Source organism: Canis lupus, chromosome 8 (genome assembly GCF_003254725.2).
Source record: "Canis lupus dingo isolate Sandy chromosome 8, ASM325472v2, whole genome shotgun sequence".
Taxonomy (NCBI): domain Eukaryota; kingdom Metazoa; phylum Chordata; class Mammalia; order Carnivora; family Canidae; genus Canis; species Canis lupus.
Window position 1 is genome coordinate 23,874,842 of NC_064250.1, and position 18,935 is coordinate 23,893,776.

The following is an 18,935-nucleotide window of genomic DNA, read 5'->3' on the forward strand; positions in this document are numbered from 1 at the left end:
GCAACTGTTCTAGGAAATTTTGATTCACATTACAGAGTTCAAATGCATTACACCATGTGAAGATTGCCTGTGAGGTTGTCAAATGAAATATCCTCTATACTCATAAATAAGGCTGTATTTCATCAGTCTAAAGATTATTATTATTATTTTTGCAATTTAACATCTCTGACATAGGATTTTCTGTTAGAACTAATGGTGTCTTACAATCACAATAAAAATATTTTTTTTTCATTCAGTGGTATGTAAAATTATGTTGTTTTAGATTTGATAAAGTATAGAGGTTCACTGATAATGAAATACAAAATACTTTGCCTGTTAAACACTGTTCTAGTCAATCCTGGGTTGCACTGTGAAAGGGTACCATCCACATGCAATGAGAGATAGAGTGATGGAAAGAAGACCAGAACACATCCATTATACATAGGTTCATGTGTACCATGGAGATTTACTAACCATTATGGGCTAGAAGAGATGAACTGAAAATACTTTGAAAATGATAAGTCATTATATAAATAGTGTGTATGTATGTGTGGGCTTGAAGTAAGACTATTACAGAAAGTGGAAATAATTTGGAAATGCTCACGGCCAAACTGGCACATGTACGACAGACACAACAATTCTCAACTCTGGACTAACTTACATACTGTGTATCCACATACCCAGGAAGGAGAAAGTGGACAAAGAGGACAAGTTGTAACTATAGTCCCAGTAGGGTAAAGAAGAGAAAGCGAGAAAAGTGTGTGGTAAAGTGTTGGCATATATATTTATTGTGGTTCTTTTTCAAATTTACTTCATCTAAATATTTTAGTTCCATTTTTTTAGATTATATAACTTTCCAAAATGCATTGTTATGTAATTTTACTTTCCTTTCTGTTAACTTGAAGGTTCTAGTTTGATTAGTCTAATTTTTCAATGCATTCTCCTTATCTGTTCATTTGTCCCCCTCCTGGTGACCTCACTGTTTATATTTCTGTCCTAAAAGATTTATCATTCTGTTCTTTGAGCCTTCACATGTAATTGGCTGACAGTCCGTTCACCCTGTCTATATTTTATGTAGTACATATGAAATCTAGAACTGTCCTCAGGAAAATTGTGAAATGAACAGTTTTTGAAACGCCATACCTCTCCTCTTTACATGCCTTTCCTTGTTTCTTAGCCCCTCCCAGTAGGTCAGTGTTTTCTTAGCCTATTTTGCTAGAATATTTGAAAACTGTAAACTAATAAAATGTTATCTCCAAATTTTAGAGAACTCTAATATGCTTCCTTAATGAGAGTAGTTATAGTTTTAAAAAAAAGATTAAGCAATACTAAGCGTGAAGGAGTAGACTGTTGGGTGAGAAATGGCAGGCCCTAGTAGAGGATGTTGATTCAGAATGGATACACTTCTGGTACTCTCAAATACCCCTGAATTGGAAAGGCTTTTTGAGTACATGCAAAATCCCAGTCTTGTACATGACATTGTCAAAAACTAAATCAATGAGAAAGGAAAGGTGCAAGTTTATTTCATTAAAAAATTATACAGTCACTTACTTAACAATCATTATGTAGTTGCCATGTACTAACACTGTATCACCTTTTATTTGGGGCTCATTGGCCTATTGGATGGTGTTAATTTTGGAAATTAAACCATATAATTCAAAACAGAAACAATTAAAATAACAAAAATTAGTTACCTCTGTTCAACACAATTCCCAAATTTGAAAATTAATTTACCATTACTTGTTCCATATATAAGAATATAGCTGATGCTACATAAAATATTCCCAGAACTAAATAAATGTCTTATCTTTAAAATTTTATCTTATATTTCAATTATCATATAATTCTTATAAATATTTGGTTGTTTAAATATAATTTATTTGAGTTCAGTGGATGATTGGATCTCAAGAAACATATACTGCAACAAACTCTAGAAAGGAGCTATTAAATTTAGCTAGAGCTCATGATCTATCTAATATAAAATTAAGCATAATATTGTATAATTAATATATTTTGGTTGAAAGCAGAGATCCTATGTAGTATTAGTCTCACGTATAGTGATGGCATGTGACACAAAACATGCAGAATTAATTTCATTTTCCTTAGTTTAACCACATAGTAATTTTGTTTGCAAAAACACTGACAACATTTGCCCTTTTATTAAGAAATATATTCACTTTCCGTTAAACTAAGAAGTGCCAGGAATTTGTGTTGCAATTACATTGGTATTTCAGTTGCCTTTACTTCTCATTTTTCTCATACACAGGAGACCTCTTCTGTCTGTGAAATTTCATTGATTTTACCACTGAAAGGTGACACTGTTGCTTAATTCCTAGGTTCATTGAATAAGTTTTATACTAAACTTAGCTCTAAATTGTGGAATAATTCAATCATCATTAATCCAATAATCTCCATAGAACCTAGATAAATTGGAAGTACTTAAACTTGTTAAAAGACACAGTTCTTGTCCTGGAGTAGGTTACAATATCAGTTGGGGAGCAGATATTCAGACAACTAAAGAATCCATTAAAGGAACATAGTACCATAGGAAAACAAAAGATGGGTAAGATCCCTAACTTGCTATTAAACCAAATAGCTTATAAAGAATAAACAGTATTTTAATACACAGTTAGGGGTTGACTTTTAAAGACAATTAATGGGTCTGCTAATGATAATTGTATTCACTTTTCTAAAATTTCATAGATACACTTAGAAATACAATACCAAAGGGTGAGAGGAAATTAAGCTGTGCAAGTTGTTAGGATTCCATTTATACTTTGGTTCACACAAATCATTGTCAAGCACTATTATTCGTTTCCCTCAGAAGAAACACATGAAGCCTACAGAGTGCCCCCAAGGAATATGTGGCTGAAACCATCTTCCTAGAGAACATGAGCGCTGTAACCCTTGGTCAATATTTCACCTATCATGCCGAAGCCCAGAGTTACTAAATTGAACTGTAATTCTTAAATCACAGTTCATTCAGGAAGACTTTTTTAATGCCTACTTGTTTAACACAGTCTCTTACAAATTATTCCTCACAAAGGATGTTAAGAATCAACACATAACTTTAATGGGCTAATTGTGCTTCACTGCAGTGTTGAGTCTATAAAAGCTTTTTAATAGTGAAAGAAATGATGGCATTTTCATCTTAATTTGCAAATATAATTGCCATTCTAAATAGCTTTTTGTTTCTAACTTAAGTGCTTATTGACAGCAGAAATTTCCCCAAAACACTAATAGATTGTTTAACATAATTGCATTTATTGAAAGAAAATCCAAGGGAAAATGACATACAGCTATCTGACACTAGTTAGCAGAAGTAAAATATCAAAATGAAAAGTAAGTTAAATCTAAACTTTGAGATCTAAAATGTAACTAACATTCAATATAAATTCAAGACAACATATATTTGATTAAACTTATACATTTAAATATACTGATGAGATTCAAGAAATAAAAATGATATCCTGGGAATCCAGGACAACAGTGAAGACCCATACGAAAACAAACTGAAACTAACAAGCTAATCCCTATTTCATAGACTTTCTCATCACTTTATTGAAAAATAAGAATATTTTTTAACTCAACTCATGGAAAATTAGAACAGTCAAAATTAAATTCATTCAGTTGTAAATATTCTCTTAAGAAAACTATTTCATTTCTACCCAGAGTTTAGCCTCTATCTGGCTCAAAATTTTGAATACCAATCCCTTAATCTAAATATACTCAATGTGGGTTTAGGGTGGTGAACTCATGACTCATATTTTATTAACTTTTATTCTAAAAATGCCAATTAGGTAGTCCATATAGAAATATGTGGAATAGTTAAATCTCCCTAACTTTTAGTTGTTCCTAAGCAGACACAAACATGTAATGGATTGATTGTGAACTGACAATTGGTCCATTAAAATTTCAAATCTTCGAGCCCTACTTTTTCTATGTAATAATATATATTTGTAAATATTATGGATACTCAGCAGAGAGCTTTTTAATATCAGATTTGAAAAAAAGTTCTGTTCATTCATGGTAGCTTTTCTCCTAAGTTAAAGTAAAAAAGTGTCAGAGACAGCTTTTTAAAAATAAGCACTAAGAAAATGAATTAAACTGGTAGACACAAAAGGAATGTTGTATGAAAGGAAATAGCATGGGATTGAACCCTATGATTTTATTGTTTTCACAGAAAATGCAGTAACTCCTCATTGATATCAACTACCCAGTTGCAAGAAGAGTATATACTTTCTGCTTCGTTGAGATGGAGGCAAAGCAATTTGTAAAAAGTAGGCATCAACCAAGATGGAAATGAATTTGAAGTGATTTTTTTTCCAGTTTAAATGCTGTTATGAGGCCCTGATCTTTGAAAGGCACATTAAAAAAAAAGTTTCGTTTGTTTTGTGGTTGTTAAATAAATCTCATTCAAAAGAATCCTTTGAAAATCACTCTATCAAAATCATCTTAGTCTGTCATCATCTTTCAAATCACTAATCAAATCAGACAAAATAGGTCATGAAAAATACCAAAGCCAGTTTCATACAGTCTTAGGTATAGAACTGAATTAATTAATTGTTCTTCAAGTTATGCATTTTGACAAGTAAGTTTATTATAAAGTCTTAAAATAAAAATGCATGTTTGGTCAAAAGTTAGTACAGTTGTCATTCATATTTTGTCATATTTTAAAATATAAAAGAGTGGGATTATTTTTACTATTTGTAACATGATGTAACTGACTAGCTGCTTTTTAATTCTGATTATAATTATCACAATTCATTGCCATGCCAAAGTCAATTTTGTGATATATGTGAAAGGAAGTACCATTAATTTAGCCTATTGTATGACATTGTAGTGTACCATGCATCTTTCAAATCTCTTAAAGAAAATTTAATGGCAGGCCAAACTTCTGACTAAATACTATGAATCATACAAAACAAGAAAACATTTCAAACCAGGGATATATAGCATATTGTAATTCATGATGGAACTAAAAATAGGTAGCAGGAAAAAAATGACAACAGGGCTAGGTATGTATATAATGTATGTAAGAGAAGACTCAGATTTTTTTAAAGCACAAAATAGAAGTTATGTTATTTTTGAATAATGCATAGGCAATGAGTATTTAATATAAGTGTCCTACAAATATGATAAAGCATCATTTTCTCTTTTGAGATTGTTGAAAAGGAATGATATTGGGCACGATTTGGCTCTTCTGGAGACTTTAGTGAATTTGGTGAATTTCAACATATCTAAGATGTCATCAGCTTTAATATGCACTTTTATTTTATATATCACTACACAGAAATGCTACCAATTGGAATTAAAATAGGTCCAGTTGCACAGATGTTAAAATGTGGAAGAATAAGCATCTTTGTAACACAGTAAGCTCCTAATTAATCGGATCAATTACTGACACTAGGAGATTACATGGTATAATCTTTCTCCCAGAGAATTAAAAGCTCCATTGCCTGATGCCTTCCTATGAAGAAAAGCAACAACAGCAAAAAGGGCATCAATACACTCAAAATGTTATCAAAAAGGAAAAGGGGAAATATATTGGTGAGTTCAACTCATAATAAATACAAGAAATATTAGGAAAAGAAAGGCAGTTATAAGTCCTTGAAAGTCATCATGATTATAACTAATGTTAAACAGGAGATTACTTAACACAGTTTACATTTCACTTACCCCAACCTTTTAAAATTTCCCTTTTCAAAATTCATTTTCTTTTTTTGTTTTTTTTTCAAAATTCATTTTCATTAAATTAAAGCAACTAAACATTTGATCTGGAGTGAAAAACATTGAGTCAGATTCTAAGATTGTTGGTTTATATAAGTCATCCAGAACCCACTTGAGACAGCTATTCTAATTTATTATCATATCAATAAATCTGATTGTTTTGCTGTTCCTCTGATTACCCCTTTGTTCTTGGCATTCATCTGCAATTTTTCAAAAATTTAATCAAAATTAATTTTTGAAGTACCAGCCAGTTCTCAGGAACTTCTGAAGCTTGTGTATTCCTTACTGCGTGAAAGGTTATAGAAAGACTTTATTGTTTCATGAGTGTCTTGTAGAGGATTAAAACTTTCACTTATAACAATTTCTGTATGCAGGGTTACTAAGGAGAAAAGGATTATTTTCCTGGAAACGACAAATGTCTATCCAAATATTCTAAATATAGATTTTCTTTTTAGTTTTTTGCAAAAGTCTCTCTCAAATCAAATTCAAGATAAGGGAAGAAGGCAGAAATGAACTAAGCCTCTCTTTAGATGAAAACAATTTTATTAATATTACCAGCGACGAGTGTGTAGAAAATCAATTAGGAAGGATGATCCACTAATAAGAGGGTAGAGAAGAGGTTAGGTGCCACACAAAATGGAAGCCAAGGTGAAGGAAAATTAGTAAATAATTAGCTAAGTGCCCCAAATATTGTTTAATCTCTTTGGTTCGATAAAACAGATGGTTGACTGTAATTTTGAAAATTTTCAATATATCTGATTTGTTCAGATAAGTTATAAAGCTTACTAGTTATGTATGTTTAACTTAAAGGACTTGGTTTAACTTGATTTTGTCACTGCCTAGATATTCCGACTGGTCCCCTCTTTAACTATGAAAATATGCATTAAATTCCAAGTTCACATTTGTTTCATATTTTACTTTCACAAGTTTGACTTTTGTTGTTGTTACATGTATGAAAAATATGGAAGAATGCATCAGGGGTTCCTATTAAATTCTATCCTGCAGACATTAAAGTTTATGAAGCCCTGAAGATTAATCCCATGGTAACAGAACCAATAAATTGTATAACTAGTCTCATTTTGGTGACAAGTAAACATTGCTCAACAAACACACATACCGCTTTGCATACCTTACCTGGAAAGAGGCTTTATTGAACATAGCTGTAAAATTATCTTTTAAGTTGAATTACTGAATTTGCACAAACATTTCTACAGAATTTTTTCTTTTAAAAATCAAGCTTTGTCATTTTTCCACTACATTTTGTTGTGCTTTTTATATTAATATTTGCAAATGTTATAATTTAATACTTATATCCCAATTACTTGCATAATCAGTTTTTTTAATCCTGGGGTGTTGAAAGAACATATAATAATAATAATAATAATTAATAATAATAATAATAATCTTCTTCTTTAGACAAAAGTCTTTTTAAATGAAGTTAAAAGCTGAGATAATTTAAGGAAAAAGATCTTCAAATTTTCATAGCCAACAGGTTTAAGTGAAATTTACAATGCATTGGAAAACTGGCTGGTTAAAGGTATGATTTGTCCTCAGGTAGCTCAAAATCATTTTTACAGGTTTTTGTTTTTTTGTAAAAGTGTTTTTAATCTTGGTAAAATAATAAAATAATATTTCACAATTTGCACAGAGTCTGACTAAAGGGCAGAGGCATATTACCCTCAGTGTTTAGAATAAAGCCAGATTTTTCAGGCCCAGTTCCGCTGTAGAGTTTGTATGCACTGCAATCACAAACATTTTCTTGCTCCCTCTAAAGCTAGGGCCAATTTCATTTCAAATGGAGGTTAGAGTAAAAAATCACTCTTGTGTTTTACCACCTTCTGCGCTAAGTATTATCTTAACAACCTTTTGCTCTGGTTGACCCATTTAATAACCTGGAAGAAAAAAGTGTTGCTCCCATGTCTGGTCTCAATGGAAGTTATTTTCTAATGGACAATAAGCTGAAAGGCCATGGCTGTCTAGGAGGTCAAAGAACAAATATCTCGTCTGCATGGGCTTACGCAGCAGCTCCGGTCCTTTCTTCAGAAGCGGCTTTTGTTGGGTTGCCTGTAATTTGCACATTTCGGCTCTGTAGTTTGTTTATAAAATAGTTTTACACAAACCACTCTCAGCAGTGCAAGCTTCTGAGTTGAAAATTATTCAGGCTTGTTTCATTGAAGGCACTTGGTTTCCATGGCAATTTATAAAAGATGGTGGTTTGGTTTCTTCATTGGAACAGATGACTTAGTTTGGGTGTTCAAGTGGCCGCAAGCAAACTCCGATAAGCCTGTGTAATATGTAAGCCCAGGTTTACCATCCTGGATAGTAATGCATGCAAAAAGAGACAGCATATAGTTATCTAGCTTAGCCATGGGAGGAAAACAAATAATAACAATAAAGGTGGGATGGGGACAGTTGGGAAGGAGCATGAATGTTTTAAATAATTCTGAGTTCGGGTTATTTTCAAGGAAGGGTAACAACCAAAGGTAAAAGGGCCTACATTTATTTAATTCTCTACGTAAAACCTTCTTGAAAGGAAAATAAATGCCAGCTCTTCACGTACCCTGTTTACAGTGAGGTTTTTGTTGGCAGGCCATTAGGTTTCCATGGTAACAAGCAAACTATTCATTTGAAACAAAACCAGCCATGACTTTGTGCTTTGACAAGGATTTCTATAGCTTTTTTTTTTTTTTTTTTTTTTTTTTTTCCAGAGTTCAACCAGATGACCAGATGACGCTGTAATCTTTTTAGCCACAAAAGCACCTGAAGGTCTCTTCTCTACTCAGGTCAAGATTATCTTTTATATGCAGTTTGGAATAAGTTATACTTCCATGATGTCTTTTTATCCCCAGTGCCTTAAAAAATTCGTTTTTATTATTTTATTTTTGAGTCAGTAGTCAGTGGAGGAATCTTTGGTAGTTTGTTTTTTCAATGTCCATTTACAAAGACTCTTTCTTCATGCCAGTGCCTGGTGAATCTTTTATAGCCTCTGCCAGGATAAGGTCACCTTCGAGGACTTAAGATAGAGATGAGGACGATGACTGGAAAAAGCCATAGATGTACTAAAATTCCAACAGCACCATCAACAGAATCTAAAGACAAGGAAAATAATGCCAAGAAACAAACAACAAAAAAAGAGAATAAATATTCCACGTAGCTACCGATACAACTCTGATAAACTAATAAAACAATAGTAGTATATGGGAAACATTTTTGGAAAATACTTTTTAAAATTTGTTTTATTAGTCAATTTCCAAGACATGTGAAAAGGAAAATAACTTAAATGTGTGGCTAGAAATTTGATAAAATAAAATATTTTAAGTTGATATGATATACTGTGAAAACTTATCCAGAAGGTATTTGTGTTTGTGGCTGAGCTCAACTTCAGAGTTCTGCATGCCACATGGAAATATGTACACATAAGGGGAGGTGGGCGGGGGGGATGGGGTGACTGGGTGACGGGCACTGAGGGGAGCACTGGATAGGATGAGCACTGGGTGTTATACTATATGTTGGTAAATCGAACTCCGATAAAAAATATACAAAAAATATTATCTAACATCTAAAAAGTAAAAAACATAAAGCATTTGGCAAGCTCTGCTAAAAAAATAAAGAGGGAAATATGTTCACATAGAAAAGTCTTGGAAATCCTGAGTTCAGTTTTTTTTTCCAAGCTTCCAGAAATGATTAAGATTAACGACTTGAGTGAAAAACTACTTTTTATGAAAACTAGGAAGGGATTGTCATGGATAGAAAAATCAGCTACAATGGACCGTGGATTATATATGCTTAGAATGATCCAATATCTTTAAATTGAATAAATAATTATCTCTTTAGTATGTTTTTTAGAAGCACTATGTCATCTATTTAACTAAAAAATCCTTTTCACCATTCTGCCTTAAGAGTCCTATCATAATTGGTGTTTCAAGTAGAGCTTTACATCCAGGTGATACCTCCTTAGAATGTATACCTTGCCCTGGAGGGCTAACATGGCCAAGCCCGATAATTCATTCACCTGGCTTAAATCACAAAATGGCTCTTACCTAGGAGAAAGCTGGGTTTTGAAGACAACAGACAACTTCAGCTTTTGATAGTGTGGGCCTTAGTACCGTTTACTGCCTGAGAAGTAAATGGGAACCTGAGCAGTTAAGAAGAGGCTTTTGGCTGCCAAGCCGGTTTGTACTTAGAAATTAACATTAATTTAATATTCCCCAAACGCTAATTGTCAAAATGAGCTTAATAAATGCTAGTTAAACGGATATAGAATACTTTCTCATGCCAAAGAGAAGGGTTTTGTTTAATTAGGGTTGTTTCCTCTGATTTACAGAAGCTAAATAAAAATACTTCCAATGTGTACAGGTATTTCTTATTTAGAACAGCCACACATTTCTCTGACTTTAGAGGAGATGAAATCTGATTTTGAAAGTGTTCTTCTCTGTAACAATAAGGTCCTTTGGGGTTTTATCATTATTTCCCTGTTGCTACTCTTAGCAGTTCTGTTTTCTCCACGAGGGAGTATATTCTTTCTTGCATTCCTCATTTGGAAAGTTTAATTCAAAATTTGAATTTAATTTGTAATAGTTTGGTGATTAAATTATCTAAATGTAAGATTTCTGTGTAAGATGGTAACTACCGTCAGTTACTTTAATGTTATTGTGACTGATTCACATTATGAAATCCAAAAGAAATCCCATTCTCCTCCAACAAGGAGAATATATGTTTTTCTGTGCATTTGACAAACCTACTTCATTTTGGTATTGCTACTGTTTTTTTAAAGCAAAATTAGCCAGACATGGGGAGACATTTCTATTAAATTTGTTACCTGAAACGCTAAGTGTAATGACAAAAAGGTGAAAACTGAGCAAAGTGGCTCATTGTTATACACAATCTTAGGTTTTGTCTTTTTACAATGCTTAAAAATGGAGTCAGTTCAGTTCACATGAACAATCGGTAGTTGCAGAAAATTAACTCTTAACATGTAGACTAATTTCTCACTAAATATACTCAACAAAGACTCTGGTCTACTCTAGACTTAAAATGGATTTTCATGCTCTTTTATACATACTAAATAATTGATGAGTTATTTGTGTAAATTTAGCTTAATTGATACCCCTCTATGTACCACAAAATTAAAGATTCCTGATGGGCCTTTGAAAATACTTCAAGTGGAAGGATCTTTAAAAGACACGATTTTAGTTTTCTCAAGTTCATGTGGATAATACGGAGATGAAGACTTTAGGAAACAACACATAATTCTGATATTTCTTTGCATTATTTATAGTCTTAAATTTATATCTTATCCAAAACATATTTGTCGTGACAAAATAAAATTTGAAGATATCGTTAAACTCAATCCAAAGTAAAAAATGAAACCAATTGCTAAACGAGATTGTGATGCACATAGATGAATTATACCAGAATACCAGAAAAAAATGTGCTTATCTATTACTTATTGCATATAGTTAGGCTCTTCACAATAGTGAATCTGTTAAAATGACTGGCAAAAGACAGACCTAGAAAATATGTTCATAAATGGGGGGAGGGAGGATAAAAACAGCTATGGCTATATAAATGTATGCTGAGTATATAGATCAGCCAAATATTTTTCTTTTAGCTAAATATTTTAATAAAAGTAAAAAAGTCCTCTGAAAATAATAATATAAATTAAACACTTTTTAAAAATCTTAATTAAAAATCAAAGTGTGCTTGCCTTACACAGACCAAAACCAAAATTACTTTTATTTTATCTTAGACCAAATATGCCTACCATCAAATTTAATACTTGTTTTAAAGATGTCTTCAAAATTGTAGGGTCTCACATATGAAGAATTTCTAAATTAACAAACTAAAAATAAGTGGGTTTTAAAAATAGACAATTTTAGTTTAATAGTTACTATGTTCCTTCAACATCATATCAAACCAATCTAAGAATAGACACTTACTCTTAGTCGTTAGGTCTTGTTTTGCACATTCTCCTTCTGCAATTGATACATCATCAATGGCAATGTCACCTTCTATGCCAGGACCTCGAATACCTTCAAAAATGAGCTACAAATATGAATGAAACAAACCTAAGTGTAGATCTTTGATTTGTAGATGGATTCTTATTGAGAAATTGAAAAGCCAAACCTAAAATTGACACCAATTCTGACATCATTTATCATCAATAGTCTTCATAATTGTTACTTACAAAAAAAAAAAAATGTTCTTAACAAAACCAATTAACAGGATTGTTAATTAAAACTAGTTTTAATTCCTTAAAACTAGTTTTCACATCAAAAGCTCCATGTTGATTTTAAAACAAAACTAAACTTAACTGGATAATAAAAAACTACTACTATTATAACCCCTAGCTCTTTTCATTTTCAGGGTTAGGGAAAAATTTTTATCTGAATAGTACTTCTCTGCAATAGACGCCCTCCAAATTTGTCTACACATACAACATTGGTTTTCTAGAAATATTTTATGGAATGAATCAGTTCTGGATTCTTTTTTTTTTTCTAAATTTTTATTTATTTACGATAGTCACAGAAAGAGAGAGAGAGGCAGAGACATAGGCAGAGGGAGAAGCAGGCTCCATGCACCGGCGGCCCGATGTGGGACTCGATCCCGGGTCTCCAGGATCGCGCCCTGGGCCAAAGGCAGGCGCCAAACCACTGCACCACCCAGGGATCCCTCAGTTCTGGATTCTTTACAACAGTAGTATGTTTATCAAAGCCCAGAATAAGGGATTACCATCTCTGTGAAATTTGTTTACTCTCTTGAAAAAATGTGAATAAGTTTCTCATATTTCCCCTATGTTATGATATACCTCTATGATTTCACTTTTCACATTCTATATTTAAACACCTGAAGATATTTATGGGTTTACTTATGTTGAGTGTTTAATGGCAGACTTTTGCATTTCCAATATCTAGAACAGTGATTGGCACTGAGGTTTAATACATGAAAGTTGAAAGAATAGATTAGTTAAATCAGTCTCCTTTTATTACTCAATTGAATTCTAAATTCAATGACAATATAAGGACAATTAGCAAATTTTTATTATTTCATTTTTACAGAAATAAGACTGCTTTAAAATTTTCTCTATAACACCACAATTATTCCTTTCTTCTAGCAAAACCTTTTAATCCTTTTATATGAAAAGGCAACCTAGGGATCCCTGGGTGGCGCAGTGGTTTGATGCCTGCCTTTGGCCCAGGGCACGATCCTGAAGACCCGGGATCGAATCCCACGTCGGGCTCCCGGTGCATAGAGCCTGCTTCTCCCTCTGCCTGTGTCTCTGCCTCTCTCTCTCTCTCTCTGTGACTATCATAAATAAATAAAAAGAAAAAAAAAGAAAAAAAAAGAAAAGGCAACCTATGCATTTAGTGATTGTATTCACAAAAATTTCTACATGCCAAAAGGAAATATCTAGTTTGGTCTTTCCAAGGAAAAATTAGCTTAATGAAGAGGTGTTTCAAAATCAAGCTGATGTGTGCATTTCCATACAATTTCTAGCCTTACTGCATTGCAACAAATTAGAGGGAAAGTCTATTTTTATCAATGTCAAAATTTTTGGATTCATTTTTTTGTCTTTATTTATTTATTTATTTATTTATTTTCATTTTTTTGTCTTTAAAAGTATCTTAATATGGCTCCTTATAGGCAAGTTTAGGAAGATTCTCAGAAAACTTAGGCTACTTTTGAGAAATTGATCTGTTGTTTTCTTTTTTTTTATTATTATTATTTATGATAGTCACAGAGAGAGAGAGAGAGGCAGAGACATAGGCAGAGGGAGAAGCAGGCTCCAAGCACCAGGAACCTGATGTGGGATTCGATCCCGGGTCTCCAGGATCACACCCTGGGCCAAAGGCAGGCGCCAAACCGCTGCGCCACCCAGGGATCCCAGATCTGTTGTTTTCTGATATGCTATCATAATTTTATCAATAGAAATCTCTAAGTGGTACGTAGAAGCATTAGTTATCAACTTTTGTATTGAGTTCCTTTCCCCCACTTGAATATAGTCCATATGAGCAAAAATAATTTTCATGATGTGGTAGGGAAAAAAAGTTTAAGAAATTTTTATTACTATTAATTTGTATAGAAAGGGTTTTTTGCTTATCTGTGTTGAGATAAATAAGTTAATAGAGATTGCCAAAAGCCATTTCTTTAAAAACCATCCAAAATGTCATGTATCACTGAAGCCAAAATAAAATGGTGGACTAGAATTAAAATATGATATAGAATCAAGTTAGCAGTATATGGATTCTCAGTCCTCAGAGAAAGTTGGCAATGAAACATTACTTTGGCTGCCTGTAAATAAAGATTTGCACTGACTTAGGTAGTGTTCTGAAACTTATCTGGAAAGTTAAAAAATCCTCAGAGGACTGTTTAAATAACAAGGTCCAAAAATGAGAATTAAAAGAAAACAAATCAATGCTATAAAAGTTGAAGAGCACTGAAATCAGAAAAGGGGAAGTCATTTCAATGACTGTGGAATACTGCACGTTATGGATATCATATAATTTATTTAACCATTGCCCTAGTGATATTGTTAGACATTAAAATTATTTTCAACTTTTCTGAATAAGGCTAAGATGAATGCATTTTATATTTTATTTTATATTGTTTAATTTATTATTATTTTTAAGTCGACTCCATGTGTAGCATGGAGTCCAATGTGAGCTCAAACTCATGACCCTGAGATCAAGACCTGCACTGAGATCCAGAGTCAGATGCTTATCTGATGGAGCCACCCAGATGCCCCAAGATGAATGCATTTAAAAACACTAATATACACACTTTCTAAGAGTGCATGGCTCTTTAAGATTATCATAAACTGCCTCTATCAGCATTATTGCCTTTATCCCAACCATGGTTTTTTAAGCCATTAGGTATTTATTCTTGTTGGGATATGTGTTGCTTATCTGGTCAAGAATCAATGTTAGAGTAAATCAGTGGTTATTCCCACCCCCTTCTTAGTTTTAATCATGTGATGCTGAATCTTCTCTCCTGAAGATAACAACATGAATGGAGTTTTATCTTGGAGAAAGTCAGAACTCACAGATTCGTGCTGATATGAGTCTTATTCCATAAAATCCAACATGCTCCACTTTGGCCACTTGGCTAATACTTAATTGAATAAAAGTGGAGCATTATTATTGCAATTTTTTCTTTTTTGCAGGTATTATAAAGGATCAAATGGAATAAAGGATAGATTTTTGCCTCCTAGTCAGGTTTTAATCCTGGACTGAAGCAGGAATAGGAATGCATTAGTCTGGAAAATGTGATTTGGTCAAGAGGAAACTTCCTCAGCAACCAAGAGTTTTAATTTTAAAAAATGGTGTGGGTAGGGACAGTTGTAAGCCTCACTTGTAGAGTGCATTAAGGGGTTTGCAAGGCAGCCACAGCAAAGAAGAGGACCGCATTCCCATATGCTTTCAATGGAAAGTGAGGTGTTGGTGAGGAGACTGGATAAGGTAGATGAGAATGTTCTGCACATGATCACACTTGAAATTTAAACAGAAAAAGTTGAAATCATAATCTTTTCATTGGAAAGAACGCTGGTGAAACAGGTTTAAGAATACATGGATTTTCCATCTTGGGTATGTAGAGGTGAATAAGTGATAAAATTATCCATCCAAGTAGTTTTTGTCATTTAAAGGACACAATTATTTTCACTTAGCAAGTTCTAGTAACCTGGAGGTAGGTGTCAACATAAAAAAGGTGGGATTATTAAAAACAATGAAAACTAAACGGTTTAAATCACCATATTTTTTTCTGAACTTTTCAAAGCTTCTTGCCCTGGAATGATGCTGCCATTGCTCAAAGCATTTCAAAATTTCTTACACTGACTTTAAATTATTAATCATGCTTCCTTTTCCCATTAACTTCCACTTACCCTCCCTTCCTCCTGCCTCCTTGTGCAAGTGAGACCTAGCCTTGTGCTTAAACACAAGGTCGAAGACAGAGTCCTGAAGCAGAGAGGTTGTGAAGGATGCTGCTATACTTTCTTGAGAGAAAGAGTTAAATGTCAGAGTAGATGGACTGATGCAATTTAATGTGTGTGCTGCCTCCCTGCAATATATTTACTGTAAGTGGGTAGCTGGTGGGACAAGAAAAATACAAATCAAAGAAAGTTGAATTGTCATGTGTCCAAAGGACTGCCTAAATCTAGAACATTCTCTTCTATGCATATTTCATCCCTTGTTGATCCTGAATGAGTTAAAGTGTTACAGTAATAAAAGTTGGCTGATTTGTAGACCTATTATTTACATTCATCTGTACAACTATGGATAATACAGTTTGTCACTGAGTAAAGCAACTGAATTACTTTCTGTATAAGCATAGCGGGTGTTTTATATATCATGTGTGGAAATAAATTAAAGATGTTTTGTATATTATGTGTGGAAATAAATCAGAGAATTACAGTAGTTAGTAGGATGATAAAAATAATTTCTGGCAATTAGTCTCTTGAGACAGTTACATAATTAGTGTTTTTAATATTTATTCGTAATCTTGTGACGATAGGGAATCCAATTCGGTATGTGAGAGAAATACTGTAGTCCTCCTCAGGGTCCTATTTGAACATGAAGAAAAAGATCCTGTGCAGGATGTTTGTTTACTTTTAATTTCCATAGCAGTTTGGCTTTTAAGAAGATACAGATTTTTTTTTTTTACCTCCTACTAATTCTCACAAAGAGATATTTATTGCGTTGTTCTTTTTATGTTCTGAATTCCAATTCCAACTATATCTTTGAATTATTATAACAAAATTTTATAGATTCTAATACACCCATAAGTGGCTTCTAGACTAAGTCCTAGAGGAATACTTTTTCCCTTATATTTCTAATTGTTAAGTAGATAATAGAAATAAAATGCATCAAAACTCAATTTAAACATGTACCTTGGCCAAACTTTCAATTGTTTATAAAAATAAATACTTGGTGACAAACATCTCTTTCTCAGTCATAAAAAGGAGAAACCATAACAATTCATTATGATATATCTCAACTTGGAAGCTGTAATCTGTATGCAATGAAAAACCATCTGATTTTTATTCATTTAGAAAAATGCTCTCTAGTTTAATAGATTAAATTTTGTCATATTTTTAAGAAGTACCATCATGATTCTGATTCCTATTACATTAGAGGAATAAAACTATGTTCCTTTCTTCTTCAGTACTTCTGAAATGCATCTAGTTTAATTGCCATGAAGAAGGAATTAATGGCATCTATATACTTGGGGAGAAACTGTTAAAGTTTAGGTTTCCTAAGAGGGGGCTCAATTTATGCAAAACCTGTCACACAATCACACTGATATTATTTAAAATAGTTTGCCTTAACTGAAATGACATGTTTTAAATTTTATATGTTTTCACAGTATGTGCTTGCAATTCGGCAAACTTAATACGCAAGAAATACTGCATGATCAGAAAATTAGCTCTTGATGGGTACATTTAAATAAGAAGTTAATAAAATATATGTGGACTTGTGTTATTACAATGACACCACACAAAATTATTTTAATCCATTGATTGACAATTTCTTACATATATTATAGTGCTTTAAAGCTTATGGATACATATGTCAGTATAGATGTATATAAATGATGCTATTAAAGGCTGTGTTCCAAAATACTGTGTTCTCAGTAAGGAAGGAAGAGCTCCATGCAACACTAATGAGTGAAAGACAGGGAGTCAAAGAATACGATGCACTTCTGATGATGTGACTTCAATGTTAATGATGCCTTCTGCAAATGTTCACAGCATATTTTCTTCAAGACAAGAGATATATTGCTTCTGATTATTGCTGCTAAGGCAAGCACAAAGTCTAAGAATGCAGTTTGAAAACTGACAGAGTACATCACTTGCAAAAATTCCAGGATACAAATAAAGTCCAAAATAGCTATTAACATTGGAAAATGTTTCCAGTGGTACTTTGGGAGCCACTGCCATGTCTATATAATGGCCCTGGAATTTGGCTCAGAATGCCAGATATATATCTACATGTTATGTGTTATGTAGTAAGGAGGACAATATATTCCAGATCATTATCATTATTAGCTAGATAAGCATGAAGGCAGCACAATGTAATAAGAGAACTAAAATCTCTTTTCAATCCCTATTTAATGTTAAGGATTTATGTGATTTAAGATAAACGTCAAAATGTCTCAAAATCATTTTGAAATCTTTAAATGAGGGCATAAGAGTAGAAGATATCCAGAATTCCTTTCACCTATAACAAGAAAACATAAAGACTGTATTTTATGTTTTCAGAAAGTCTCTATATTTTCCCCCTGGAAAGCATTTGGAATATACTATGAAAAGAATTAAAGCATTAAAGAGGATGGTTAAATATTTTTCTTGGTGTAACATAAATTATAAACAACATTCTAAGATAACGCTGTATCAATTTTACTTTTTTGGAGATTTTGCTGTAATCCTCCCAAATCCTGCAAAATATATTTTCATCACAAGCACTGATCATACTAAATTAATTCTTGACAAAGAGCCCCAAAGGGAATTTCAGTAGGATAAAACTTCTATTTACCCTGAAAAGTACTACATAATTTTATTTTCATCTAAGCAAACTAATTGGACACATTCAAACAAAGTGGTTGTTTTTTAAAGGGTTTATAAATCAAAATAATTTAAACGCATGCAACTCCAAACAAATAAAACAACCTAAGTGTCAGTGCCGCAGAGGCTCAAAATCACTTATATTTCATTTAAAATTCCAAGAGGTATGGGATATCCTTTCCACTTGAATTAAAAACATTCTACAATGCCACAAAGCTACATTTGAGTAATATTAAAACTTCTCAGAACTTAATTTATATGTTAATATATTCTGTACAGTTTTGACTGTGCTTTCCTGGTAGGCATCACATACCAAAGCAAGTATTTCTGAAAAGCTTGACAGTTTACAAATGATTTTTGAGTAAAAAATGCTTTGTCTGAAAAAAAGTTCAAAACAATGAAAAACTCAAAACCAAACAGAATAAAAGCAAAATATGGGGTAGACTGATGTAGTTGTGTTTCATGTCTCCTTCAAAAATCAAGACTAATGACACAATAGTCATAACACTTTAGTCAACAGACCTAAGACCTTTAGTCAACAGACCTAGAATTATGTCAGAGAATAAAAGAACGTAGAAATCCAAAATAAGAATATGATTTTATGTATCTTATTTTTGACTGGTAATTTAAATAGCTTTACAATGCTTCATTAAAAACTGCTATTCTT

General features: G+C 32.7%; 1 protein-coding gene across 3 annotated transcripts in view; it reads right to left on the bottom strand.

Annotated features, from left to right (window-relative positions):
* Positions 1-1,477: 1,477 nt before the first annotated feature.
* MDGA2 (MAM domain containing glycosylphosphatidylinositol anchor 2) overlaps positions 1,478-18,935 on the bottom strand; it is a 791,718-nt gene continuing 774,260 nt past the window's right edge. The window contains exons 16-18 of one of the 3 annotated variants that reach the window (XR_004817749.2): positions 11,649-11,754; positions 8,270-8,798; positions 1,478-7,993 (exon numbers count right to left, since the gene is read on the bottom strand). Coding sequence is in view for 1 of the 3 variants with exons in the window: in XM_025442520.3 (XP_025298305.1) it covers positions 8,710-8,798; positions 11,649-11,754 (195 nt within the window). In the remaining 2 variants the exon portion in view is untranslated. Of the gene's footprint in view, positions 8,799-11,648; positions 11,755-18,935 lie in introns of all 3 variants that reach the window. The other 2 variants (XR_003134750.3, XM_025442520.3) reach the window with 2 other exon arrangements.